The 27,820-nt window shown below is 30.5% G+C and overlaps 2 protein-coding genes across 4 annotated transcripts in view; both read left to right on the top strand.

The window, feature by feature from the left end:
• Positions 1 to 19,797, top strand: part of Scgalpha (sarcoglycan alpha) — a 27,734-nt gene extending 7,937 nt beyond the window's left edge. For 2 of the 3 annotated variants that reach the window (XM_018542191.1, XM_018542192.1), the window contains exons 7-12: positions 7,752 to 7,926; positions 10,163 to 10,410; positions 15,936 to 16,007; positions 17,364 to 17,507; positions 19,153 to 19,221; positions 19,297 to 19,797. In XM_018542191.1, coding sequence (XP_018397693.1) covers positions 7,752 to 7,926; positions 10,163 to 10,410; positions 15,936 to 16,007; positions 17,364 to 17,507; positions 19,153 to 19,221; positions 19,297 to 19,321 — 733 coding nt within the window. In that variant the 3' untranslated portion in view covers positions 19,322 to 19,797. The remainder of the gene's footprint in view (positions 1 to 7,751; positions 7,927 to 10,162; positions 10,411 to 15,935; positions 16,008 to 17,363; positions 17,508 to 19,152; positions 19,222 to 19,296) is intronic. The other variant, XM_018542193.1, reaches the window with a different exon arrangement.
• A 2,281-nt stretch (positions 19,798 to 22,078) lies between these two features.
• On the top strand, positions 22,079 to 23,143 carry SNRPG (small nuclear ribonucleoprotein G). Its single transcript, XM_018542196.1, has 4 exons — positions 22,079 to 22,265; positions 22,380 to 22,402; positions 22,769 to 22,893; positions 23,022 to 23,143. The coding sequence occupies exons 1-4, from the start codon at positions 22,234 to 22,236 to the stop codon at positions 23,070 to 23,072; spliced, it is 231 nt and encodes a 76-aa protein (XP_018397698.1). The 5' UTR covers positions 22,079 to 22,233; the 3' UTR covers positions 23,073 to 23,143.
• The last annotated feature ends 4,677 nt before the right edge of the window (positions 23,144 to 27,820 follow it).

The following is a 27,820-nucleotide window of genomic DNA, read 5'->3' as shown; positions in this document are numbered from 1 at the left end:
AGTACTTCATATCATACATGTATAGCAGAAATAATACGTTTATTTTAAAAATATGATTGTTAATAACTTTTTAACGAAGGACGAGCGACGGCTAAAACCTGTTGGAGGTTACTCAGGGTCATGACCTTGACAACATATGTCAAGGTCAAAGTCATTGGAGGGGGGGTCCCCTCATCGACACATTTACCTACGTTTTATATATTTAAATATATAAAACTGATGGAATATAACCTAATCTAACCTACAACACACTTCTACATATATTTCATCATCACGTTTTATTACATTATGTCGTTCTGCGCATGCGAGACGTTTCTCGGCGGAGTCTCGAGCGCGATGAAAAGTTGTCGTCCGGGCGTTTGCAAATTGTAAAACAGAATGCGGTTATGACGTCACATCTTGGTAAACGGAACAGTTTTGGACGAAAAGTTGTCGTCTGGACGTTCATTCGGAAGGCACCCCTCTGCATTAAGTAGAAAACAAAAATAACATCAAAAGAAACTAAAGACAAGGACCAGACATTTACAACTTAATTGCAAAGCTACTTTTTTTGCTAAACGCATTCATAAGCTGTGTTGTATAATATATAAAAAAATATTAAAAAAATATAATTCATACATTTTATTTATATATATATTGGGAGTATGCATTAATTTTAAAAGATTTGTTGGTAAAAATACGGCTTTATTTGTGAAAAAATAGTTACAAATTGATCGTTCAAATATTGTTCAACGTTGTTAGCCACTACTTTTTCCGATATTTCTGATAATAGGTGGATTCCACGTCGAAAGAACGACACATCTTTTGAGGTTATCCACGAGTTGACACATTTTTTTATTTTTATAAGAATGAAAACGCTGCTCAGACAGGTCATGAGTCATTGATCGAATTGGTGGTAATGTGAAGAAGCAATATCTGAAGAATACGGGGAGTGTTAGGACATCCCAGTTAAGCATTTCTGATGTTTCCTTGACCGGTTTCGCAACATGTGGCCGAGCGTTGTCGTGCTGGAAATTCACTTTGTCATGTCTTTTCGCAGAATCTGGTCGTTTTTGCTTCAATGCTCAGCTCAGTTGCATCAATTGTTGTTAGTAGCGTCCCCAGTAATGGTTTCGCTAGGTTGAAGCAACTCATAATAACGTCTATGAAGTTGGCATATCATATATTAGCATCGCAAGAAATGACATCAGTTCTGCTCGCATCCACGATAGTTCTACAGTTCTAGATCGGTTTCGTCAATAGTTCTGTCGAATTACGTGCAAAGAAAAACGTTTTTAAAGATGAGATGCTAACGTGTTGAAATCGATGGAGTATGATCACCATAAGCTTCCGATAGCATTCGTTGACTTTCAGCAGCACTTTTCTTCAAATAGAAGCAAAAAAGCAAAGCTTTTCGCAAATTGCGTTTTGTTGGTACAAAATTCGACATATTCAATGCTCAAAAAAACAATGTTGATTAGGGTGCCGTCCCATTAAGCACGGATCGGAAAGACGGATCGGGTATCTCACTAGAATTGAGCATTCCGTTCCAGTTCCGTTCCGTGACAGTTTTCTCTCCCCGTCCCATTCAGCATAAACGGAAAGGAATCTAGTTACAAAATATATTTTACCGTTACAATTCAATATTTTAGAGAACTCACAACAATATTGTCAGCAAAATAATTGCACAAATTATATGTATATTATTGCTTCAACTGCTCAAAATAGCGAAATATCGATGAATCAAGCATATTTATCAACGATCGACGCGACATTCCGTTCCGTTTTTGCTAAATGGGACGGGTAGAGAAAACTGTCACGGAACGGAACTGGAACGGAATGCTCAATTCTAGTGAGATACCCGATCCGTCATTCCGATCCGTGCTTAATGGGACGGCACCCTTAGACTTCGGCAAAATGACATATATGAAAAGTAAAGCCACATGATGCTTTGACATGAAGGTTGCAACAATATAGCCCGATGCGATATAGTACTAGTTACGCCATCTCTTGAAAATCCTTTAAAATTAATGCACATTCCTAATATATTATTATTAGAAAATAATATAAGCTATGATTTATATTTTTTAAATGAATTAATTCTTTCTCGATTATACAATTAATATAAGTTAAAAGTTATAAATAGATACAAAATTTGATAGAATTTATTAATGTGGTAAAGAGAACGAAAATCGAGATGAAAATAAATGCCATGTCACGACGAGATTATACAATTTCTCCGATATCGCTGACGTACTAATCGTTTGATCAACCGCAAACAGAGAGATGTGAATTCGACGGTTATTTTTATACTTAAATATTTTGCTATTATATTTCCTACATTACGCTATCGTTCATATGCTTGATGAGAAAAACGAGATAATACGAATCTCTTATTTGGATATATTTAATTTATAAATACCGATGAGAATAAGTCATTTACGGTTAAGTTGGATATTGAATGCTTCTATTATAATTTTCGTGTGAGTTTATATACTACGTATGTAGATCCTTAAATGCGCGCCGAAATTTTTTCAGACTTACAACGCAAATTAATAAACTATAGCAGCAACACAAGTTAAATTACCAATTTTTTAAATACTTATTGCCAGGGGTGGTACTACTAAATTAAAACGTTAAAAGTTAAGTTAAAGTTAATTAATTTTAAATTAACTTAGTTACATTTTAGACTCCTAATTTTTTAACTTTATTTAGTTACATTTTATCGGTAACTAATAACTTTTTATTAATTTTTTTAAAGTTAAGTGTCAGACATAATACGAGTCACACGTAACCAAAGATACGAATTCCGACCGGCTTGCAGCACGCGATCAGCGCCTTCGGTGGCACTGATCGCGTGCTGTAAATAGATATTCGCATCATTGATTATGTGTTACGACACTCTGTTCCGTGTTGATGGCGCTGTTGACGTCCTGCAACTAGAGACTCTTTCAATAAATAAATAAAATGAAGTAAGTTTAAATTGAATTAAAGACTCTTTACAGTTTGAAAAAACATCAAAATTAAACGAATATAAATGGCTGTACAGAGTCATACGCTGTTAACGAAGCGTGGAAAATACAAAAATCTTACATTTAGATTCATACAATTCGGAGTCGGAACGTTTCGGTCCTTTACTCTGGACCATCATCAGTGACAATATAAAATAAGGTAATTGTTCACTTTAGGGGAGCCACCTTCAATGACCTTGACCTTGACATATGTTGTCAAGGTCATGACCCTGAGTAACCTCCAACAAGTTTTAGCCGCATAAAAACTAAAAATTTGAAAAATTATTTAATAGGTAAGAGGTTACGTATTTAATAGGTAAGAGTTTACGTATTCAATAGGTAAGAGGTTACCGAACGAACTTTTTTTATTTTAATTTTTAACAGTTTTATATGTTTGTTGTTTTTGCATTTGTATTTTACCTTGGCTCATTGCTCTTTTTATTAATATTTTTTTATAATAATACGTATTATAGTTTCATAATGAGATATCGATTTGTTTTGAAGCAGTTCAAAGTCATACTTAAATACTTTCCAGACACGAGATTGAAAACAATAGTTTTTATCTTATCAGAGAACAAGATTGATTACTAATAATATTGAATAAGTGTCTGTGTTTTATTTTTTTAATATTTTTATATATTTTAATTTAATATTTATATATATTTTAATTTGCTGTTTTATGTCGACAGATTATATTCGTTGTTTTCGATTTTCTGATTCATCATATTTAATTCATTACGTGCGATTGAAATAAAATCAAATCGTTCATTATTAAACGACATGTGAGTCAATTTTTTTTTTACAAATCAGCTATTCTTCAGGAAAGATATCTTTGCTTTGAAAAAATTTCATGTCAAATATAAAAATAATATACATACACATGAATATACATACACATGACTTGTAAATATGTATAACATGACTAAGATTATCCAATGTTGTATTCACAAGTTGCATATAATAAGACATTTAAGAATAAAAAGAATTGCAAGAATTTCTCTTTTCCTATTATTCTTTTTTTGTGACACATGCTTTGCTTTTTGTGTAATGATTGACACAATCATCCGAATAGCAAACTTTTGTTCCTCGCCTGCTGAAACTTTTCGCAGCGGGATCACTTCTGTAACGTGAATGAATTCCCGTTTCATTAGCTAACGTATCATGTTTGTCACCATTATGGTGTATTGTCGAAAAAAAATGTGACGAAACCGCAATGATATTAATGATAAAATTACAGGTCGTTCCTATGAATGATAACCGATATTATTCTGATATTGCTGCGCATTCAACAAATTTGGATAATTGTAAAGTTACCTTTTCTCGACGTAACACGCATTTCTCACTTTAATACGTTAATAACTATGTATGTATTGTCATCGTATTTTGTATTCAACGTCGAAGGCTTAAATATACGATCGAACGAAAGATCGAAATTGCTATAACGAGACAAGTGGGGGCGATTAATCCCACAGTGAGATTTCTAATTCTAAAAGTAAATTAAAACAAGATTAAAATTAATCTATCATATATTAATAGAAAAACAAACATAAGGTCTGGTTCCACTAATGTAGTAAGATTAACTTTAATATCTCTGGACTAAGGTCGAAACGTATGCAATTTTGTAATTAAATAAATTTTATTACGCACTTTCATCCTGTGTTGGCTCTCAATAACAATTTATTTTAATATTTAATATCTCGGTTTAATTTACTCTTTATCTTTTTCTAATTATAATATAAGCATATAAATTCTTAGAATTAAAAGAAGAAACAGTAAGTTTAATCAGGCCTAAGTAAGTAATGATTGATACCGTAAAGATATCAGAAATACTCTCGATGTCGCGATAATCTACTTGGATAGACAGAATAAACCGAACATCTGAACTTCTCAGAAAAGGATTCTTGTCCAGTCTTTCGTTTCTCTAAGTATTTTATTCTCAAGATTTCTCAGAAGTTATTCGACACTGATTTTCTGAGAATTATATAATCGTGCAACGGAACAAGAACTCGAAATCGCGCCCACGATCGCAAAACGAGAGAGCGACATGACTAAAATAAATTGATTATACATATACACGCTGACCGATCTTACGTACTGTATACTGTCTAGTTGTTACTTTTAGACTTATTGCGTCGCGTATGAAGTACGATGACACCAACAGTTTGCTAACGGCAATTATTTCCAACGTAAATGTGATGTCGTCACGCTCTCGGAACACTTAACTGACTGATTGGTGGAAGTTTGTTTCCACGGATGATAAGGCCGCGTCTTAGAAGCCACTTCGACCTTAGATACGTATCAGTACATCATATCACTGTTGTATATCAGTGAAAACTGAGAGTCCGCGATCGGAATTTGATTGGGCGTCACGACATTGGATCCTACGAATATTGGGTTTTGTCTAATAACTCTGGATTATCAACGTGAATTCTCGAATACGCAAATAGCATAACATATTCATTGCAAATGAAATTATGATATGAATATTATTTGGAGATACAGTTTTAAAATTAAAAACAATAATTTAAATTTTTATCTAAACAGTATATTTCTCTTCAGTTCGCAGATATGAAAAAAAATTCTTTTTTCGAACAGAAAAGAAGCTTAATAAAATACAAATAAAAGTTAATTTTAAAGTTTATATATATATATATATATATACAGGGTGTTTATTTGAAAACTTTCCAGCTGATTATCTCGAAAAATATAAAAGATACAAAAAAAAGTTAAAACACCATGATTTCATATTCCATGATTTCGAGAGGGAAAGAGAATGGTACTCTCAATTTTTTATTTGGAGGGCGTTTTCAACGTAATTTCAAGGTCAAATTAATTTTTTTAAATAGAAATGTATATTTTTTATTACAGGATTTTATTCTACATAAAAAAACACATAACTTCTGTAGGAAACATTTTTTTATTCGATCACTATTTTAGAAGATATTTAAGAAAATAGTAAGACATAGTTACTGTATAAAATATCATCATTTATTATAACAAATGTTTAAAATGTTCTCCGTTGTTTGCTAAACAATAATAAAGGCGATTCTGGAACTCTGAATGAACATTTGGAAAGTATTTGCTGGAATAGCTCTACATTCCTGTACAATTTTTTGACGTAAATCGTTGATATTTTCTGGTGGAGTTTTTGAGTCGAACTGAATGGCAACCTTTACTTAAATTTACTAGACAACGTTATTGATGCACTTATAACTGAAAATCTTGAAAATCAAAAAGATGAAAATGGCGAATTGTTGTTAAATGAGGAACTTTTGTGCTTCCAATAAGATGATGCTCCCCCACATTATGTGTTACCAATTCGACAGTGGCTAAACAATTGATTCCCATAGAGATGGATTGGTAGAAGAGGAGCCATCGAATGACCACCAAGATCTCCTGATCTAACAAAAGCTTTAAACAATTGATTCCCATAGAGATGGATTGGTAGAAGAGGAGCCATCGAATGACCACCAAGATCTTCTGATCTAACAAAAGCTTGATTTTTTCTTATGGGGACATTTAAAATCCGTTGTTTATAAAACTCCACCGGAAAATATCAACGATTTACGTCAAAGAATTATACAGGAATGTAGAGCTATTCTAGCAAATACTTTCCAAAATGTTCATTCAGAATTCCAGAATCGCCTTTATTATTGTTTAGCAAATAACGGAGAACATTTTAAACATTTGTTATAATAAATGATGAAATTTTATGCAGTAACTATACTTTGCTATTTTCTTAAATGCCTCCTAAAATAGTGGTCAAATAAAAAAATGTTTCCTGCAGAAGTTACTTGTTTTTTTACTTAGATAATAGTAAGATCCTGTAATAAAAAATATACATTTTCATTTAAAAAAATTAATTTGATCTTCAAATTACGTTGAAAACGCCCTCCAAATAAAAAATTAAAAATGCCATTCTTTTTCCTCCTCGAAATCATGGAATACGTGTTTTGACTTTTTTTGTATCTTTTATATTTTTCGAGATAATCAGCTGGAAAGTTTTCAAATGAACACCCTGTATATGCATATATATAACATTCGTTTTTATGGAAAGTATAAATTTCCAATTAATTGCAGTCATTTAATTTTTGTAGAGATTATAAAACTGATATACTCTTAAATCCAAGCAGAATGAAGATAAATCATCATTAAAAAGACATTAAAATAGTAAAAGTCACTTTACAATTAATAATAATTTATTTTTATGTTACTCTGACGTTTTCGTAAAAAACGTTTTGTTTGGAAAGTATCATTAAGATATAATCTGTGCAAACAGAATTATAATTCAAGCGCGAAAAAATAAGTATTCTCTAAAGAATTAAAATATATAGTACTGGAATAGAGATAATGTTTGAAATAAAGCATTCGCGTTAGCAAAAGAAAGGCAATTAATAATAGCCTTCCGAATGCAATAGCGATATTGACCTACATCGAGGGTACAGTGTCAACAATTTACGAGGCAATCATTAACTGCTGTTTATTGTTAATGCACGCTCATACGGGCAAAAATCCCACGCGCGTTACTTAAAAGAATCCTTGACGAGAATGACGCAAATACCGTGTGACATGGATATTGCGATATGATCTGCTCGATAGTAGAGTACAGGTTTTCTTTGTAATGTCGCGAGCGATGGCTTTTTCTCGAGTGAATCTTCCTTGATCCTTGACTCAGCGTACATCAATATATTTTATATCTCGTTGCAAATTATACTTCTCTGAATTTTTCTCTTCGCTAAAAAGAAATATCCTTTTATTCAGAGTCGTCGTGAGACTGGGTAGTACTGTACCGTTCTCGCAGGAATTGAACGAATTGCAGGAGGAAGTCAAGCCGTTATGGAAAATGCCATTGTGCCCCAGAGATTTCAAGAGAACCAGCGTAGAGATACTTTTCCGAGAGGCTGAGTTCAGATTGGATTGGTGTTCCTTCAGATTAGTAAGTTATGCTATACGCGAAACTTCATTTGTCATTGATTAACATTATATACTAGAGAGAAATTGCTATGTTTTTAGCGTGAAAATTGATTGTCTATTTTGCTATTTGTAATGTTCACTCACATCATTTATCTTCCGCAAAATTATGCAAACACAATTGCGTATGAATTACATTGATGTGTCAATACTATTACGCACTAGAGAATATAAGTTATCAATATGTTTATTACACCAGCCTGACCATAAATTTACACTTTGGGATTATTGCTTGAACGAACGTAACTATTTCCTATAGTTTTTAGGTATTGAATAAGATACGGTTTACCAAATTGTTCTATTATGTCCTACCCCTACCACAATTTTAACAAAAAAGAACACTCTAATGTAAAGCAGCTCATTTTCTTATTACATCTTTAATTATACTAAACAAGGATGGTGTGCACTTAGTTATAAGACACACCACCATCGTACGAGGGCAAGTCAATAAGTTCTTAAAAAATCTGTCAAAGGGCACTCGCAGTGCCATGTCACATTACTTTTTGACAAGTAGCATCTTTCAGCTGATTACTGTCAAATTTTAAGCGGTATTCATCGAGAGGTTCCATTTCTATAGACGATTAAAGCGAACAACCTTTGTATTTTTTACAAAATGGAAAAAAACAAATTTCGTGCAGTGATCAAATATCTATATATGAAAGGTTTAACGCCAAAAGAAATCAAAGCCGAGTTGGATAATATTCATAGCACATCTGCACCAGCGTTTGCGACTGTATACAATTGGGTGAATAAATTTAAATCTGGTAGTACCTCCACATGTGATGCACCTTGTTCGTGACGTCCAATTGAGGTTGCTACGCCAGAAATCATCAATAAAGTCCATGATATTATTTTGACTGATCGACGAGTGAAAGTGCGCGAGCTCTGGTTGAGGTTACAGATATATCACATGGTACATTGGTGATTTCAATTTTGCACAAATAATTGGGTATGAAAAAGCAATCGTCAAGACGGGTGCCGAATATGCTCATTGTGGACCATAAACTTGACCAGAGTATATCCAGTAGGGCAACTCTCTGTCGGCACCTTTGATGTCAGTGTTGGCAAAAATGAAGTGCGCGAAATGAGTAAAGGGTGCCGTCCCATTAAGCACGGATCGGAATGACGGATCGGGTATCTCACTAGAATTGAGCATTCCGTTCCAGTTCCGTTCCGTGACAGTTTTCTCTACCCGTCCCATTCAGCAAAAACGGAAAGGAATCTAGTTACAAAATATATTTTACCGTTACAATTCAATATTTTAGAGAACTCACAACAATATTATCAGCAAGATAATTGCACAAATTATATGTATGTTATTGCTTCAACTGCTCAAAATAACGAAATATCGATGAATCAAGCATATTTACCAACGATCGACGCGACATTCCGTTCCGTTTTTGCTAAATGGGACGGGTATAGAGAAAACTGTCACGGAACGGAACTGGAACGGAATGCTCAATTCTAGTGAGATACCCGATCCGTCATTCCGATCCGTGCTTAATGGAACGGCACCCTTATTACCCAGTAACGCCATCTAAACTTCTATCTCACTTGCTCTTTAGTTTCCTCTTTCTCTCTTTCTTTCTGGCTGCTCTAGCTCATTTATATGTGCAGAAAATTAATTTAAATATAAAAAAACTAAAAAAAGATAGATTTATAATTGTAATTGCATTGCAAAATAAAAAAAAACGTAATTCTGCCGGTATTATAATAATGCAAAAATCCTCTAAATTATTATTTTCGCATCTTGAATGCTATTTTTTCCAGAATTATAACCAAATTTAAAAAAACAGATTCGTATTTACAGTAGGCAAAAATACAATACAAAACAGGTAAAATCATATTATATAATATTTTATTGCAAACTAGTCTTTTAGTGAATTATGTGCCTGGAAACACGATAGTGTCTCGGCGCCAAGACATGGTGCGAGACACTGCTGTGCTTCTTTACGCGAGATCACAAGTTCCAAATACGTCATTGTATATTTCACTCGACCGTGTTGTCATCGTATATTTCTCGTATATATTGTCAGTCGTTTTTAATTTACATTTATGGTTATTTTCGCAATCTCATCTCTCAATCGATCAATTTCCACATTCGATTTTACATAAAATGTCAGTCGCAAATCACGTGCTACCTCTTTGTGGTATCTCGTTAATTAATACTGTCTTCATAATAAAAAATACAATTTTTACAGCTAGAGGAAGATCAACAGAGTCTACAGCATGAGAGCGCCCGAAGAGGCCCTAGCGCAAACGTCGTGGATCTGCTCTCTTCGGGCATTTCCGAGCATACAGAATGGCGGTGGGCCCATTCAACGAAAGCTAGCATACCCACTAGAAGTTATTTCAAGGAAATCGCCACTACGATTTTCGTACCAGTTGGACTGCTTCTCGTGTTGGGCGCCTTTCTTAGCACCGCTTTCTGTCTGCATCACGAGAAAATGTAAGCACTCGATACACCTTGTTGGAGAAAAATTAGCTACTTATAAAGCTACTTTCAAATGATTATTTGCCATTTCAGAAAAATTATTTTTTAAAACTTGATTTCCATATTTTTATCTCGCATTAGAATTGGAATATTTATTTCATATATCTCTATTATTTTTTTTTATTTAGATCTATTTCTTTTTTATTCTTATGTTTATATCTATTTTTTATAGCTTTGATAGACATCACAGTCAACTTTTCTTTATATATTGACAACACACATAAGAAATCGCAATACTAGATTCTGTGTTGTGGCTAAGAATGCACAAATCGAAGTCTTGAGCTAGCTAAACAAAATTATTGTGAATTGTTTTTGTAAATTCAAGAATAGCACAAAAATATCAACAACTAATTAGTCTGTAAATGATAATAAATTTAATCAAAGGAAAACATATGTATTATACATATACATATAATGTATTAATAAACTCTCTAATAAATCCAAAAGTAGTCTAAAATGATGCTTTATTAAATTTTCATTATAATACAAAATACATTAAAAATAAGATAATATATTATAGGTTTTTTGCCGTTAATATATAAATACTATGAAACAAGGTGAAATGATAAAATATGTTACAGTGATAAAAAAAAAAAAGACCGCCCAAAAATACATGTCACAAAGTGGCATTCACGAAAGACCAAGAAAATAAATAAGAAATTCATGTGAGTGAATTTAATGTTGGTGCACATGAACGGAAGTATTATCCAATTTATGATAAATGTATTTAATTACGCTAATAATTATTTTGAATGAAGAACAAGTAGCTATTATTGAAAACACAGTTTTATATATTAACATAGCTGACCATTATCAAAAAATATTTCAATAGCGGATTTAAAGCTTTTTTTGCAGATTTAAAAGTTTTTATTGAGGAAATCTTTAGCGAGAGGTCTAATTAGGAAGAAGATAATGTAATTTACATACGTGACACAAACACCAATTGCAAACAAAATATAGATATAGGATCGGGATTTTTACATATGCGATATAATCGACCCAATTATGGTTTTATTATAGACTTTATGTGCGTCACTATATTATACATATGTTATACATATCCATATTTAGCACATATACATATTAAAAACAAAATATAATTATTTCAACTCATTAAATGTCGAATTTATTTTTTATTTAGATCCGAACCATTAACGACGCGACGGTTAAACTGATAATGCATTGGCAAAATGATTTATTGTGTCATTCATAATTTTTAATACAATTTCCGAAGATTTACATACTTAACCCTTAATACACACAATTGGGTCATTTATGTTCTGCGCATTTTTTTTCTTTGAAATACTAGGAACGTTTAGCTAAAGAATAAACTTTATCCTTCCCTTTTTTTTAAATAGGTGTACAAATTAGTTCGGTCCGTTTTTTGTATTCAAAAATGCATTTATTTCAAAACAAAATGAATGAACAGATTAATTAAAGTATTGTCCATCGCTGGCTACTACTTTTGCCTATCTCTCAGGCAATTTTCGAATTCCATCTCGTAAAAATGACTGTTTGGAGGCGATCATCTTTTGGAAAACGGACCGAACTAATTTGTACTCACAATATTAAAATCTGTTCAATAAAAGATGTGGAATGGGGAGGGAACGGGAATTTCTAATAATACCTATAAGTTCGTAAAATGACATAACGCTGCCTCAGTTAAAGGCTTCAATTGATGACCACAAAAGCGGCGTGGCTTCACTACACCACTGTAAAAGGCGTGAAGTGTCCGGAAATGATGCTTACAATGGTTACAAAAGCCACTTTACAAAGTCACCGCATAAGTGCTACCATAAAATCTATCGGCTTCTCTATGCACTTATGAAAACATACTCTAACTGAAGATCTTTGTATTTTTATATTCTGTATGTATAAGATACATGCAAAATTGTTAGGAAAAACGTGTCGTTCAAAAGTTTCTGCCTGGATATAAATTTATTAAATTATTAAGTGCAAGTAGATATTAACTTATTATCGATAATGTGAAATTTTCAATTATAGTCTACAACTTGAATTAATCTTCTTTAATTTCGAGTATGTTTCATAAATTATGTATCTCTGATAATCTTTTTATTTTACAATTGCAACAGTAAATAATAGTACAAACACTAAAAGAGCTACATTAAAAGTGAAATCTTTATCAGGAGATGTAATGTCCTGATAAAGATTTCACGCGGTAATGTCTCCGGCCATGTTCAATATATTTATTAGGATCTTTTAAGTCGTGACGTCACGCGTTCATGAGGATAAGGAACTGCGCACAATCAAGGAATAGGAACAAGAGGAAAAAATAAGAATTTCAATCTCTCCGAGAAAAACTGTGCAGTATTCCATAGTACATCGTTTTTGATGATTAAAATTCTTATTCTCTGTTCCTATTCCTTGATTGTGCGCAGTTTCTTATTTTTATTGATGCAGCTATATTAGACGTGTGATGTTATGACTTAAAATCCCAATTAAAATTAATGTCAAAAAGATGTAAACACAAAAAAAAATCTAAATTTTTTATTCGCACAAAATTTTATGCAACATGAATAATTGAGAGCTCTTCTATTTATCCTTGTAACGAAACGAACAACTGGATATTGGCGTCCTTTTACAAATACAATTTTATCATCAAGTTTTTTTAGAAAGCGATATTGAGTCTAGCTATCTATTTTCTTAAAATTTACTATAAAAAAAATCGACATGTCTTAAAAGATCCCACATTGCTGCGATGGAGGATTGAGTGTAGAGTTATTAAGCACAGATACAAACAGTTTCTTTTAATTCTACTACGGTATACAACTTCAATTGACTGATCTAATTTAGTGTGCATAGTACAACCTTGTAAGTGTATTTTTGTCGCTTTATCGGCCACTTTGCGAGACATTTTTAGTTTGGCACACAGCGTGCAACTCGTTACTTTTGATGATACCGGCTAATCTATTATAATTAGACGTTTTATGTCGAAGTATTCATCGTAAATATTTAGCAAAACCTCTTGAATCTTCTAATGCATATTCAAACGATATATTATACAAAATCGCATCTAATCTAATCGTCTAACGTCAATATTTTTTGCGACGGAGAGCAGTAAAACTGTTGAGGTAACTTATAAACAGCTCACACCAGTTGTAAGTTCATTATCGATCACCCGGAATGTAACAATTATGTAATACGGTTTGGTGACGTTAAACATTATATGAATCGTAATATTTAAGTAAAATATTTTACATTTATTATATGCACAGATGTAACAACTTCGACGAGTTCGATATTTCAAATTTCTATATACTGTGATGAATGTTGATTAGCGAGTTGAAGGCATGTTTCTTCCTCAACAAGATCGCTGCACTGAATATTATGACGGATTCGATATGTGTCTATAATTAGAAACATATCGCGGTGCGCGATTAAACGAAATACGGCGTAACTCCGTTTACAGTTTTTAATTTGGTTGTTCATACACTTTGAAAAAATATAGATACAAATTTAACATTATGAATATTAAATAACTTTCATCGTCTTAATATTGATATAAACATCAACATAAATTTCATATCATGGTTTTAAACCATGATGTTAAATTCACATCATGTTGGTGTATATCAATACAAACACAGTAAGAATTATATATCTAAACACCACATGGTGAGAGATGTTAAACTTCATATCCATAATATTAAATCTACACCATGTTAGTGTTTATATCAACATTAATTATACGAGATGACTCCGGATTTTTCATACAAACTTTAATAGTATATGATCTATGAGTTGAAATAAGAAAATATGTTATACGGACATAGGTCTTTAAACGCTTTATGAAAAAGTTATAAGAGAAATATAAAATGTGTAAAAAGAACAAGTTTAAATTTGCATTTCAAATTACTGTTCACCCAAGTCAATATACAAGCTTCAAAACGATATAATTTTGAATTTATTATTTTTTTTTTGTGAGGTTACAGAAGAAATCTTCTCCTATAAAGATTGCTTGTAAAAAAGATGATAAATTCAAAATTACATCGATGCCAAGCTTATATTGACTTGGTAATTTGAAATGCAAACTTAGATAAAATTGTTTTTTACATATTTCATATTTTGCTTATAACTTCTTAATAAAGCATTTAAAGATCTTTTTTCTTATTTCAGCTCATAACTCATATCAAACTTTATACGGAAAATCTGTGAGAGAGAGAATACATTTTGTATAACACCGTTGGTGTTAAACCCATATCCATATTTTTTTAAAATATATACTATGCATGATAATCGGCGCGTTCGTAAAGAATTCGCAAAGACGACGTCCAGCGCCGCGCTCGTACGCACTCGAGTGCGTGCATGTCTTTGGGTATATACATCGTAGGACGCGTCAATTTTCATCGGCGTCTCGCGATAATAAGTCAATTACGTCGTGCTACACGTGACACAATTGACGCAACGCTGACGCAGCCGCGTGCATTTCGCGTAGCCACGACATCGAGTCAGTGGGATCTGTTTGAAGTCATGATCAATATTCCGCGTTTTTTGTCGAATTGCTTGTGTTTCCCCGAGGGGAGCCCGGTAAACCATGCCGCGATCAAGGTAATCGCGCAGTTGATAATGCGGGCGCTGCGCAAACAGGAACAGGACTCGCGCGTCATAGGCGCGATATGACTCATTAAAAAGTTCTGGCGATTACGCGAACGAAGAGAGAGAGAGAGAGAGAGAGAGAGAGAGAGAGAGAGAGAGAGAAGATCTATTCATCGGAATACGATGCGGAAATGTCGTAGAAGCTTACCACATAACAAAAGAAGTTCAGTTTTCGTCAAAATTATATGGTACGACAAACAATTTTAACAGCAGCACGCGATTTCTTTAGTTTAAGACATTATTTTCTTTCTATTCTAAATGAATTTTTTTAATAAACATATCAACAAAAATTACGAGAGAATTGAATTAAAAATGAAAAATATTCTCACTTAAACATTTCCTCATTTGAATCTTGACAAATTTTGTATTGCTATATCAAAATTTTTACTTTACATTACATTAAACATATTTTAGTTGGCAGATAACATAAACATTAATACAATTTAAAAGGATATGATTTATTAATTTAACATCACGTTAACAATGTTAATTAATGACGGATGTTTATGATGCCTGACAAAGTTTTATAAGTGTTTATACGGTTTCTTTACTTTTTATCATATTACCTTACATATGTTCGTGACTCCGAGGCTTGCAACTATTGTGTTCTGACGTAAATGGTAATTAAAATACCAGCCGCTGCGGGAAAAATAGTATTGCCAGAGTCTCATTATATATATAAGAATAAATTTTTATCTTTAGAGTACATAGTTTAATTCATGAATATTACTATAACATAATTTATGAATTAATACAAACGTTAATATTAACTCGACAAGATTTAACGATATTAATTGATCAATCGTTATTTAAAGGCACTTCTGCGATGAAAACCGAAAGATATTTATGTTTTATTTTCCTAGGACAGATCCGGAGTCCGATGAATATTTCGATGAACTGTTTAATATTTTTCTTTTGAGAGAACAACCTGTCAGGTATGTTCTGTCGTATTGCATAAATAATTTAAAATTTTTAATCTACTAATTTTCGCAAAGTTATTATAAGACTTTATTAATTATAAGATTTTATTAACTCCGTTATTATAAGACTTTATTAATTTTATGTTTAGCGTAAGTCGTAATATCGGATTAAAAAAAATATCAAATAATATCGAAATTTGTTTGCGATTAAGGTAGTTAGACCCTAAAGTACAATTATGTAAGAATGTCTTGAAACTTTTGTCTCAAGTAATTTAGGTATTAATACGAGCCATTGTGATATGACACGGATTTTCATCGGATTATTATCGGAACCGCATGTAAGAAGTTAATGAAAAACGAGTCTCATGTAGTTGAATTTATGAAGAAGCGTGTGTAACAACCTAGATAACATTTATGTTGCATAAGATATCTAATATAGACGTCTTTTAGACATGCTTTAGACATAAGACTTCTAAAAGACGTCTTTTAGATATCTTATGCAACATAAATGTTATCTGGGAATACCGCAAATATTCACCATATGATACTAAAGTTTGAATCAATAAAAAATTTTGATTTTATACATTCTCTCGAGAATTGACGAAGTCTAGTAGATATGGCAACGTCGCACTTTCAATGACCATGTCAATCAATCATACAGTCGAAAATCCTTATACCTAGCGATGATTCTGATATCGGGGAGACTTTGGTAGCATATAATATAAAATATATAAATTATTTGTAGAATTTTTTTTTAAAGAGAGAGTGAAATAATCATGGTAATAAAAAGTAAATTATAAATAGGATAATAGCGCCTATCACTATATTCGTCTATTCGTAAAAATGTGATGTTGCCACGATCTAATTTCTCTTATGTACTACGTGATACGTAGAATTTCCTTCTTTTCTTAAATTAACTTATTTCATCATGATTTAATATTGTAAGTGTATAAAATACATTGTTTTTTTATTCTTAGATTTTACATAATAATATATATTGATTTAAATTTAGAATATGTTTGAGTCTGTCTTTGACTCGCATAGTTGGGGTCTAACTACCTTAATGTTTTATATTTGTTAAATTTTTCTATCGTATTTGCATGTTACATAATACTTCACACATTTAAACATAACCATGCTAGAATTGATAAACGCTTCTTAAAACTTTACAAATGAAGGTTAATGACACTTATGTTCGTCATATGATAATTATGACGACAAAATAACGGCTAATTCAGGCTCAAAGCCGGATTTTAATTTTATTCATGCTCCTAAACTCCATCATATGAACGTGTGAAATCCGGATTGTGAGAAAAGTAATGCTTGGCTAAATGTTTGCTTGAACGGAATGAGATATTCCTATTTTTACAGAGAGAAGCGGGAATCTACGCCAGGAGAAGCAGTTGGAAACAATGGAATACAAATGGTGCATTATGCTATGCCGGAGAGAAGTACTCTGAAGTCGTTGTCAGCTCAACCATCAAGTCCAAACGATTCTCTATCACAAAGTCCAAGGTATAGAGATATGCTTAATATAACAAACAACATCGAGTTTAGAGCCTAATCTAATATGTGCTTTTTGCTTTCTGTTTCATGCTCTTTACCTCTTGGCTTTTTTCCCTCTTTGTGATTATTTTAATGACAATCGTGTTTGTTGTCATGTGTTTCTTGTCTCTTTCAAAGTTCGTCAACGTTTATCTCAGGTGTGACAGAAACGAAGAAACAAACTTAGAGGCAAAAAGACAAGAGATAAAAAACAAGAAATGGAAAACAAACAGCATATTGCATTATTAGGCTTAATTTTTTACAGCCTTGTTGCAGATTAAAGATCTTGTTTATTAGAAAATTGTCACAAATCGCTGGGGGGGGGGGGGGCGGCGGCGAGATGGTACATATTATTGTGCGTCTTTTTACAACGAAATCCAAATGCGTGCAAAATGATACCGGTTTCGATTTCTATTAGAAATCTATGAACGTGAACAACATTCATTGAATATTCAAGTCATTTTTTCCCACCGGAACCTCTTTCTCGAAAGATCCTGTTTTAGATGAAATGTAAAAAAAATCATCAGTCTCGTTTATTACGTAGCTGGCACAGAGCAGGACATTATTTTTTAGGAAGAAAACACTATGTGTATTCGCGCAACTGGCAAGCAGATTCATTAATCAAAATATGAATGTGCTAACGCACTTCACTAGTATACAGTAATTATTTCCAGTAAAAACACACTTCAATGCAATCGCATTGCGAATCTATTGTGGAAGTTGTAAAAAGGCATTCGTATGAAGTCGAGTGAATTTTTCTTCACTTTTTACAAGCATTTAAATTACCTAAGAACATAATTGCAAACATAGTAGCTATATATATATACTGTTTATATAGAGCACTTTTGATTACTTAACTGATGAAGACAAAATTTGAAGAAACTTTATTTTTAAGAATTTGAACAGTATCAATTAAGAATCGATAGACATCACGTTAAAAGTCAAAAGAATTTAAAAGGCTTAACAAATTAAGAGAACTTTTTACTTGCTAATGTTTCTTAACCCAGTGAGAAATGACAATGGAATCGACATCGAATTGATGTCGATTAGACGTCGAATTGACATCGATTCGACGTCGATTCCATTGTCATTTCTTACTAGGAAGTCAGTGCAATACTATGTAATACTTGGAGATTAAAGATTATAAATTAAAAATTAGAATTCAACCAATCAAAACAGATTAAAATTAAATAAATTATCTGATTAACTGTTCGAATTCTAATCTTTAATTCACAATCTTCAATCTCCATATACACAGTATGACATGGGCTTAAGAGATATCAGTGAATAAAAAGCTCTTTCTATGAACGCATTGTATGGTAGTGTGATGCAAGCCTTACCTACACATTTCTCTGCAATCCAAAGCGAAGCTTCAATCAAACAGTACATTTTTTAAAAATATTTACCAATATTAACTAATAGTTTTAAAATGTTTTCGAGTGCAGTGTGAGTTTGAATTCAACCCAGGCAGGTTAACTCAAAAATATGGCCTTATTCAATCAGAAACTAAAGTAAAGCATATAACGTTAATAATCCGATCTGAGTTAAGTTCGAAACTATTGCACTCAAAAATGCTATAATATTTTTTATATAAATGTTCTAATATACTTTTAAGAATTTCCGGTGAACGCTGCAACCCATACATTCGTCCAAATCCGCCGCCCTACGCCGGACCAAGTAACTTGTAAGTATTTTCGATCGGCTTTTACACACGTTCTAGATCCTAATATACACATCCGGTTTTGTTTCGTGTTCGCAGTGCTGGTCTACGTGCCGATTTCTGACTACACGAGCAGCCCGCGAAAACTTGGTTTTGCTAAGTCAAATATAGTTCGCGGGCGGCTTTCAACTTAATGTTCCGAGAAAGGTATGAGCCGAGTATTGCAAACTCATCGAAATCGACTCCAAATTAGCAAGTTGAATCACATCAAATACGCACGTCGCTTATTATCGGTAATCATAAAATATTATAAACATGTATTGCGTCATACCTTTCCGAACAATATATCAGCAGTTTATGTTACGATATATTAATGTGTTTGGAAAATCGATTTGAATAAAAAAAAAATTTTTTTTCGAAATTTACAATTCCAATAATAGAATAGAATAAATAGGATAGAGATGCATTGCGATTATACAGGAGAGTATTCTTTCCAGCATTGTGTCCAGTTACTTGCATTAGTGTAAAATAAATATTGTGTAACACATACGAGATTATACTTTATAATAACTATAGCGAAGTTCATATTGATGAAATAAATGTATAACATTAAGAGACATTGTGCTATAACTTTTGCTTTCATATCAACAATAAACAATCGAAAGTGGAATTAATTACTTTGCTAACAATGTATGATAATATATCCTATAAAAAATAACTTTTGTAAATATTCCGTTCTGGAAATTGTACTTTATAACAATTTTAGTGGAGATTGTATTAAAGAAATAAATGTGTAACACTAGAAATATTGTGTTCTAATATTTGTTCTAATAATAATAATAAGAAGAAGCAATAAAAATGGAATTATTTCAATATTTTAATAATATACGAGTCGATAAGTCTATAAGTTTTTAGAAAAACATAGTAAAACACATTTTTTTTTATTGATTCATTTTTATTTCTCAACATATAGTCTCCTTTCAGCGCGATACACTTGATCCAACGATTCTCCAACTTTTTCAAGCCGTCCGAATAATATGATTTGACCAACCCTTCAAAATAAGCGTCTGTTTCGGCAATGAGCTGCTCTCTGGTGGTGATCTCTTTCCTCCGAACCATTCCTTCAGATCTAGAAACAGGAAATAGTCGCAGGAGGCTAAATCTGGCGAATATGCTGGATTAGGAAGCAATTCGTAGAGGAATTCGTTGAATTTGGTCATCGGTACCGGGTACGTGTGAACCCGGCCGTGCATTGTTTTGATGGAAGAGCACTTTCTTCTTCACCAAATGGGGACTAGTCCAGCCACATTAGAACAAAAAAAGGTTTATAAACACAAAAACTCCGATCAAGCTATAAATTGCTTCATTTAGGCGAGAGAAATGATATCTGAAAAGTTTCCAATATTAGTTAGCTTGTATACTAAGTTTATTACCCAGCGTAGAAGGGTTGAAATTTCGGTTTTTCGCGGTTATCATCTTTCCTATTAATTTTACGGCCAAAGTAGGTGCATATAATAAAAGAAAGATAATAAAATTCTCTACAAAATTCTCTAGTGATTGTACTTCATACGACCAATAGTTCTCGAGATAGATTATTTTTAAGGGACCGCTTATTTTCGAACGTTATGTATAATAAATTTGTTTTGTCTTCGCGAATATCTCAAATTTAGGTGCATATCTACGTGCAAAACGCATATAACAAAATCGAAAGAGTGTATTCAATTACCTATAAAATGAGATCTTATTAAATGTCGTACGATCGATAATTCCGGAGATATCATTTTTTAAAAGCATATCGAATATTTTGAAAATGAGAATGTTTCCTCGTCAATATATCGGAAATATCTTATATACGGCTACTTCTACGCCAGAAATAGCTATCATCAAAATTAAAGATTATTATTTTCCAAATTGGAAAAATGAAGTCTCGTTTTCAAACGTCTGTATGTCGGTCAATGTTTATCGCTTATAAATTAACAACCTACTATTTTATAGGAAATTTTCTAAGCATCAATTTTTATTTTTTACGTACACCTTGCAGAAATTGAGATATTTACAAAAAAATACCGCAAATCGCCAAAAGCTAAAAAAAAAACAAAAACAAACAATAAGAAGACAAGGGCGATATAAGAGTCAAAAAAAGATTTTTCTTTAAACATGAAACGTATAATTAGTAACTTCTTTCGATAATTAACTTAAAAAACATTATTTAACACTAATTCGCCTTCGAACAAAATATACTTAAAAATATGATAAATAATATATATAAATAAGTGTTGTTACAAGTTTCGGCTCTCGGATTGAGCCCTCCTCAGACATATTACAAAACAACAGACCAAAATGAGTCGTTGAAGATCTTTAATATTTTTATTATCTTTAATATAATGTATTAAAAAAAAAACAAGCATTTTTATAGCAACACTGTTTTTCAAAAGGTAAATTTTTCAAACTATCGTCGGTACAGGATCGTGTACATACATATACATATATTAGATTATAAAAATAAGTTATTTGATTACAGAGTGCATTGCCATTGACTATATATTTTATATGTTTATAATTTAAACATCTTTATATATTTTATAATCTGTATTTTTATTAATAAAATAATTTCATTATTAACAAGTAAATAGAAAGTTTTTCTTAATTTATTATTTCATCCAAGAAGACTAGAACTAGTCTTCTTGATTTCATCACATTCAAATTATGCTGCGCTTGAAAGGAAATTTCAACAGCAACGATTGGTCGCGCCATATTCTTTCTTAGCCAATGAGAGTGACGACATCTTCGGCCGGACTCCAGGGTCTCTAACTGCACCCTAATGGACGCCATTTTATTTCTTACTAGAACATTGGTCAGACTCCCTATTATAGGATCTCTAGGTGAAATGAGAGTTGCGCTACTGGCTACTGTATATACTATGGTTTAGTATCACCAGTAAACAACGTTAATAAATTTATTGCACCATTTCGCACAATTTTGTGAATATCTGTCAGTGTATTTAGATATTTAAAGGTTCCGTTATTATAACCGAAAATGAGTAAAGCACATCCACCAGAACTTAAGAAGTGAAGTATATTTTTTTATAAGCCAGTGCGATCTCGTTATCGGTATTATTATTCTCCTTGTATATCTTTTTATTACGTTATACTTTTATATTAATGTTTCTGTACTTTTTTCAGATATATGGATAAAAGACTATCCCGTAAGTAATAATGCAAAAATGTACTGTAAAATTAAAATTATGTTTCCAAGAGAAAGATTGAGATATGTGAAAAATAAGCCTTGCTAAAAGGTTAAGTTGGTGTAGTGACTCTTGAATCACAGAATATTAATCACTCAAAAAGATTTTCTGGATAAAAAGTAATAACTTCTCAAAGAAATATTTTCTGAATATTTTTATAGAATAAATGTAAACATAGTTTTTATAATATAAAATATTTGTAAAAAGGCTAATTGTAAGCATACACAATTAAAACAATTTTATGGGTTTTTCATAAAACATGCAAGAATTACTTTAGCAGAAAGTAACAAATATTTTGTTCTTTAATTTCACTCAAAACTCTTTCAGTAAAGTTGAATGGGGGCCGGCGCGTTGTTGGAATATTAAGAGGTTTTGATCCATTCATGAACATGGTTATAGATGAAAGTATAGAAGAATGCAAGGATGGTACTAAGAACAATATAGGAATGGTGGTAAGTTTTGTTGTGGTTTTATATTTATTTTTATGAAAGAGCAGATTATGTGTATAAAACAGAATATTTTTATAATATTAGATATCAATTAATATTAATATTTATTAAGATAAATTATATATTTGTAGGTAATTCGTGGCAACAGCGTCATAATGTTAGAAGCTTTGGATCGAATATAACATATATGTATTTTACTAGAACTTATCTCTATCTTATCTGTATCTTAAACAAGTATATATTTTAATAAATCATCGACTTCTTTTTTAAGATATAATCAAGATGTTGATAATATTAACCTCTGATAATTCAGATAACAATATTTGTTTTCACAATATTTTTTTTCCAGATAATATTTTAATTTTTTTATTTATTCTGAATTATTTTTTTTGTGACATAGCCCCTATCAAATCTTGATCTTATGAAAATAAATCGTTTGATAAATTGCATGAGCCTTAGCTTTTATTCGATTTAATTATAGTTATAATTTTTATGGCATCAGAATGTTTTAGTGCCTAATTTATAGAAAATAAAACTACTTTTATTTATTAGAAAATAAAACTACTTTTAAAATTTATTAGGTTTTTAGCTTTTTATTCAAAGGATGAGACGATATAATTTATCCATAGGTTATCTTAGAATTAAATTCATATCTGGGATACTTTGTTTCTATAGAATATATTTTCCTAATAAAATTTGTTTATATACGCAGTATTGTTTATGATTCTAGAAATTTTACAATGTAAAATTTGTTGAAAAAACTTAGAGGACATGAAAATGATCTCCATCTCTTTCTATTCAACCAATCATATAGAAAGAAGAGAATATTGGTTATTTTCATACTCTCTCATTTTATTGATCATATTTGATATATTGTTCAAATATGAATGTCTTTGGCTGCATTCAGCAGAAAAAGCAGCTTTGCAACTGTTGTAAAATTCTTGAATATGATTGGCTTATACATTTAGATGTAATAAGGAAGTAAGGGTAAGACCAATGCTTTCTCTGCTGAACGCAGCCTTTGTTAGGAAATATTCAAGTCTTTTGTTTGACAATAAGTGATCTTAGTAAATTGTGGAAATTTATTTAGCATATTATCATCAATAAATTTAGTATTAATTTATTAATTATGTTTTTGACTTAGGAAGATACTTAAGTTCGTTATTTAGCATCCCCATTACCTTATCATAAATGGTTTGAAGGAAAAATGATTTACATTCAATATACAAACATAAATATTTTATTAATAATTTTTTATTACAAATGTAGAAGTGAAGTTACACAAATTGTAATACTGTATTTAATTTTTATTATCTCGTCAATACATTAAGAAAATAAATAAACTTATTTTATTGATCGTAATGTGATTATAGTAAATATATCATCACAAATATAGTCAATTAATTCCTCATAAAATATGTAACAAATATTTTTTATAGTCTTTATCAATTCTCTTCGTACTATATTTTCATTATTTTAGTTTTTTTTTTGTGTGGTAAAAGACATTTCTTCGTATTATATATAGGAAAATAAATAATAAAATATTTCTAATAAAACAGATATATCAATGTACCAAAACCTAAAAAATAATTATATATCGTTAGAGCAGATAACGCTGTTATATTTCGTATCATTTTGTTACATTAAATTCATAATTATAAAGTATAATTTTTGTGAACAAACAGTCCTTATATTAAAATACACTTTAGTACACATTTCCTAACTTGAGATTTACTCAAAACTATCTAAATTCTAATATAACAGACATGCATTTAAAGTTATCTACAAAGTGCAAACGTGTATTTAAAAAACTGATATTAAAGAAAAATCTAGGAAACAAATGCAGAATATGCTTCAAAACATATTTTATTTCTGTAGATGATTATCTACAAGTCTATAATAAAAGCATGACTATATAAGAAATTTCTGATTTACAAGGCACTTAATACTTCATTGATTTTTTGCATTCAGGAACATTATTTATTCTTAATAAGTAATAGATGTGTTATCTCATAATAAAATATTTTATGTGAAAACTAATAATTATACCAGTTATACCTTTTACGTTTCAACAATAAGACAAAGTACAGCAGATCTTGAATATTGAATATTTCACAATGTACGCATAACATACAAATTTAAATTTATTAAACAATTAAATTAAAATATGTAAACAACTTTTTGGAGGCAGCGCATTGTCTTCTGCGCTGACTCCAAAGAGCCATTTAAATATTTTAATTTAATTGTTTGCATTTCGAGGATTCCATAATATTGATTTCTTAACATTGTTAAATTTATTATTTAAAATATTTTATTATTTTTGTACTGTTTTGCTCTTATAGTAAATTGCTCTATAAGATAAAAAAGATTTCACTGAACATATGAGTAAGATTTGCTCAATAAATCTTAAAAAAACTTAATTTCTCATTTTTTTAATATTTTATATAGCGTATCAAAAAGAATAGTATGTTTAGTAAACATTGTTCTTAGAAAAAAAAACAAAGTACGAGTACTTGTACATAAATCTATATCACAAATGTAATGCGTAGCTTACACTGTCTTTTGTACACTGTTTTAGACACAAAAGAAAATGAAAAAATAAAAACGAAAAGTATTTCATATTGTCAATTAATTATAACTAACGTTATAATTCATTAATTTATAATTGAAAGAAATAGCTTTATATGTAGTGACAGTTTTTAATCTATACTGATGTTTAAGACTATTTGAGAATATATATACATAAATGTGTATACGGGCGCGCGCGCGCGTGTGTGTGTGTGTGTGTGTAAAGCCCACTCTACAATTGCGTAAGCGTAGTTGTAAATAGTTGAACAATGTAGTTGTAAGAATTAACCAGTCAAATACGAAGAAAATGTTGGACTGTGATTAGATAATTCTTACTACGGCCACTTATAGCTATGTTTACGCGATTGTAGAATGGGCTTAAAGTCACTTATACATTATATACTTTATATTAAACTAATATATTTCTTACATACATAAACACATTACATTATTTCGTGTATCATATACGTGTCAATGTTTACATTGCATTATTCATATTTCCTTTATGCTGTGCTTTAACACACCAACAAGTTGACGATTTGTATATCTTGTATAGTTATATTACAAGATTTGTATGGAAAACAAATCTTTAAGAAACCTTTTATTTGAAATTACAAGTTGCATAATAAAGTTTGTAACTATACACACTATTATTAAAATGTATCAAATAATAGTTTACAGTACAATATATAGACGAATATAGAATGAATATAATATAGAAAAAAAAATTTTCGTGGGGAAAAATATATCACAGTTAAATGCGATCCTATTAAGATAAAAAACTAATTAAAGAAATTGTTATGTTAAATGAAAAAGATACAAATCTGCATAATTTGACAAATTATATGTTACGTATTAAAATTAAAAAATTTTTTGACGTGTTATCTTCAATACAGAATAGTATAAAAGAAATGCAATTAAAATTTATGAAGGAAATATTTTACTGTGTTCAAATACTAAATAAAATTTTATTCTCTTAAATGTTTAAAAAATTTAAATAATTGCACAATAGTTAATTTTTTTTATAAGCATCATGAAAAAGCTTAAAATACCTGAAATAAATCGTCAAAGCAATTTTTTTTATAATTTATTACAATATAATATGATTTTGTATTAACTTTTATTAAAAATATTATTCTATTATTTTCTCTAATGTCGAGTAAATTTTATCTTGTAATTGTTAAACGTTATTAAATAAAAGTTTTTCGACGCAAGAGAAAATAACAGAACATTATTTTTAATAAAAATTAATACAAAAATTATATTTTAATAAATTATAAAAATTGCTTTAACGATCACTGTTAGAAAAAATGTGTATCAAATTTAACATAAATTGCATGTCTATTTAAATTTTACCAAACATAGTCTATTTAAATTTTTGAGTTTATTTAACATAAGATGAATATGTCAAAAGGTTACACAAATATATGTAAGAATAAATTTAAAAAATATCGATAGTTTATAAAAACAAACCATAAAAGCATAAAAAATATCGACACAGTTTGTAAAAACAAACCATAAAAGCATTTTTGTTACTTGTTCATTTACTCATAAATAATGTCATTTTGTCAGTGCGAAACGTTGAATATCAATTTTACATAAAATCTTTAAATAACAATCGTATTATGTTAAACACTCAAATGTGTTACAAAATTCAATACAAACTGTTAAAGGACGTGAAAAAGTGTTTTCAACACAAATACATAACTTTTTACTATATAGATATGCTAAACCTCTTCATGACGCTAAAATACAAATTATACAGATATCTAATATGTAAATTATGTACATATATATATATTACATCCATATATACATACATTATAACTATATGTATATTGATATATGTATATAGATATGTAATTTATATTTTGTATTTACAGGAATGTAAAGAAAAATTATTAGTATAAATGTAATCGATAACGGCCGATATATTATTAATTTGATTAAAATAACTGCGTTAAATTATTATATAAAAGTAGAATTTTAAATATTGCATTCGCGAAAAGAATATGAGCAATTCAAATTCGTCGTGGGTTTTATTTATACAGTAGTTAAAAGTGGCCGAGTAAATCAAGAAATATTTGCATCGACGAGATTTATATACACTTTATGTCATTAGGTTGCACAAGAATTTATAAGCATTCAACAATCGATATTCCACAAAAGAATTTTGAATTATTTTGTCCAAGTATGCTACACTCATATGCTATACAAGATATTTTTTACACTTAATATTTTGGTTGCATGATAAGATAATTTCTTGATTGCTCTTTGTATATTTTCTTTTTTGCACACAAACTCTTTGTAATAAAAACCATATTTGGCGAAACATTTTTATACCTCAAAATTAAAACATGCT

Source organism: Cyphomyrmex costatus, unplaced genomic scaffold (assembly GCF_001594065.2).
Source record: "Cyphomyrmex costatus isolate MS0001 unplaced genomic scaffold, Ccosl1.0 scaffold309, whole genome shotgun sequence".
In the NCBI taxonomy this organism is placed as follows: Eukaryota; Metazoa; Arthropoda; class Insecta; order Hymenoptera; family Formicidae; genus Cyphomyrmex; species Cyphomyrmex costatus.
The sequence above is the reverse complement of the archived record's forward strand: the minus strand, read 5'-3'. Positions and strand labels throughout refer to the sequence as shown.

Coding starts and splice junctions, on each gene's coding strand:
- SNRPG (XM_018542196.1), top strand. CDS start 22,234: ATGAGTAAAGCACATCCACCAGAACTTAAGAA. Junction 22,266..22,379: donor CATCCACCAGAACTTAAGAA/GTGAAGTATATT, acceptor TACTTTTTTCAG/ATATATGGATAAAAGACTAT. Junction 22,894..23,021: donor AGAACAATATAGGAATGGTG/GTAAGTTTTGTT, acceptor ATATATTTGTAG/GTAATTCGTGGCAACAGCGT.